This window comes from Pteropus vampyrus, unplaced genomic scaffold (assembly GCF_000151845.1).
Source record: "Pteropus vampyrus isolate Shadow unplaced genomic scaffold, Pvam_2.0 Scaffold124, whole genome shotgun sequence".
NCBI lineage: Eukaryota > Metazoa > Chordata > Mammalia > Chiroptera > Pteropodidae > Pteropus > Pteropus vampyrus.
This window is the reverse complement of record NW_011888905.1, coordinates 2041045-2043492: the sequence shown is the minus strand read 5'-3', so window position 1 is coordinate 2043492 and position 2448 is coordinate 2041045. Positions and strand designations below refer to the sequence as shown.

At 58.0% G+C, this 2448-nt stretch overlaps 1 protein-coding gene across 1 annotated transcript in view; it reads left to right on the top strand.

Moving 5' to 3' along the window:
• Window positions 1-2340, top strand: part of DCST1 (DC-STAMP domain containing 1) — a 13201-nt gene extending 10861 nt beyond the window's left edge. The window contains exons 11-12 of the mRNA XM_023534305.1: window positions 4-93; window positions 2036-2340. Of these exons, the coding sequence (XP_023390073.1) occupies window positions 4-93; window positions 2036-2287 (342 nt within the window). The 3' untranslated portion in view covers window positions 2288-2340. The remainder of the gene's footprint in view (window positions 1-3; window positions 94-2035) is intronic.
• The last annotated feature ends 108 nt before the right edge of the window (window positions 2341-2448 follow it).

The window sequence follows — 2448 nt, the reverse complement described above, 5'->3', positions numbered from 1 at the left end:
TTCCTCTACAACGAGCTCCTGAGGAAAAGAGCGGCCTTCACCCAGCTGAGGAGGGCGGCCATCGTGAGGCAGGCTCAGCAGCAGAGGGCTCCAGTAAGTCCAGGCCCAGGCCCCTGTGGCTCCTGGCCGGGTCCGAGGACCCTGGGAGAAAGGCGCCTCCCTTCAGTCCACGCAGCCCCACCCAGCCCCAGGCCTCCTGATGTCCGGTGAGTCCTGCCATGATTCATGCCAAGGGCCCTGCTCTTTCAGCTCCGGGAGGCCAGGGCTGTGTCCATCTCTGTTCCCCAGAAGCCAGCCCAGCCTGAGGTAGTCGGCGGAGCGCCAGGAAGCAGGCAGAGAGCCGGAATCAGATTTGATAGAGTCTGGTCACGGGAAAGCCAGGGGGGTTCATCAGAAACAGGGACACCAGCAAAGCCACAGGTCACACTGAGAGGGCTGCACACCGGAAACTCAGTGCAGTTCGGGGGCAGGGCAGGTGGCCTGGGGGTCAGAGAGCCTCGTGAACAAACACATGGTATATAGAAAGGGCATGGAGTGGAAAGAACCAGGTTCCAGTCACACTCCGGTGTGGCCTTGGCCCTGGTCCTCACTGGACCTGTTTTCCCCTCTGAAGAATGGGGGTCGACAGACCTGTAGGCAGCTCACTAGGGGGCCGTAATGGAGTGGTGGTCAGGTGTGGGCTCTGCAGCCCAGGGCCTGGGTTTAAGTCTCGGCTCCTCCCCTGTGACAACTGCAGGACCTTGAGCGCTTACTTCAATGCTGCACCTTGGTTTTCCCCTTCTGTAAAACAGAGCTAACTACTCCATCTGGTTGTTGCAAGGATTAAATGAGTTTTGCTGCCGTACTGCAGGCATATGGCAGTTCTGTACACGGGCTAGTTGTCACTGTGCGACCCTAGGCAAGTGACCACCCCTCCAAGCATCCTTTTTCTCATCTGAAAAACAGATGACGATGATAACAATATCGGCCTTATGTGGTTGTTTGAATTGAGTTCATTTACTTACGGTTTCTTAGTACAGGGCCCAATATTATAAAAAAAAAAAAAAAATGAGCGGTAGCCATTCTTATTGAATCAGCCCTAACAAAGCTCATGACCGTGAGATTTTGTTTGCTTCACGTTTTCCTCCAGTGCTAGATCCCCCACCCCGTGATGCACAATAGGGGCTGAATGAATGGATATCTGATGAAAAAACGAACGCACTGTGAGTCCCTGGCCCTGTCCTGAAGTCAAATGGATTTCGATGGGCAGATGGAAAGGCAGTCATTCCAAGAGGAGGGAACAGAATGTGCAAACGCTCTGAGTCTAAAGGGAACGCCAGGTGCCAGGGCCAGTCGAGGGGGAGACTGGCACAGGAGAGGCAAAGTTCAGGGAGGGGTCAGTGGCAGCGGAGGCTAAAAAGGACCGAGACTGTGGAAGGCCCTGAACGCCAGGCCAAGGAGTTCTGCTCCTGGCTGGCAGGCAGGGGGCTTCTGGGGTTTTTTGAGCAAAGAGTGACCTGATGAGATGGCCTGCGGAAAATTCCTGGCAATTGTGTGAAGAGAGAGGGCGCGTCAAGCACCAGCCTTGTGATCGGGAATCAGGGTCCCTGGGTCCGGCCAGGTTTGAGCGTTCGCCATCTGTGTGCCTTTGGGAAAGTCACTTAATCTTTGCGAGGTTCATCTTTCTCATCTGTAAAGTGAGGGAACGTAATAGTGACAGTCTTATCTGCCCTACTCACTTAGCCGCACCGTGAGAACCAAATATGATGACTTATGGGAAAATGCAAATGAAGGTAGCTGCTGTCACCGGCTGGGAGAAACCAGGGCTGCATCCTCCCCTCTCCATCACGAAGTGGGGGGCCGGAGGCTCTCTCGGACCCACTTCCATAGATAGCACCCTCGCCCTCCAGGGTTCTTCACCCAGTCCAGCTTCCTCCAGCATGGGGGCATGTCACGCCCTGAGACTTCAGGCAAAAGCGCCGTCCAGTTCCCCTCACGCCTCTTTCTCCCCTCCTCGCTCCCCAACTGGCTCTAAACCCTCCTCACCTCCCAACAGCGCCACCGCCTGGCGGACATTCTGCACCGCCGCTGCCCCCTCTTGCGCCCCTGGCTGCGCCGGCGCTGCGTGGTGTGCCAGGCCCCGGAGACGCCCGAGTCCTACGTGTGCCAGACTCCGGACTGCAAAGCCGTGTACTGCAGGTCGTGCTGGGACGACATGCGGCAGCGGTGCCCCGCCTGCACACCCCGCGAGGAGCTCTCCTCCTCCGCCTTCAGCGACAGCGACGACGACGTTACCTACGCGGAGTGAAGGGGCGTCCTGCTCGCTCTCCCACCTCGCTCCTTCCTGTTTAATAAAATGCCGCGTACACTCCTGCTGCCCGCGCCTCTCGGGTCTGGTACGGGTCCGGGGGCGGGGGGAGCGGGGCGGGGAGCCGGGCGCGGCCTGCCGGGCAGTCGGCAGAACTGGCC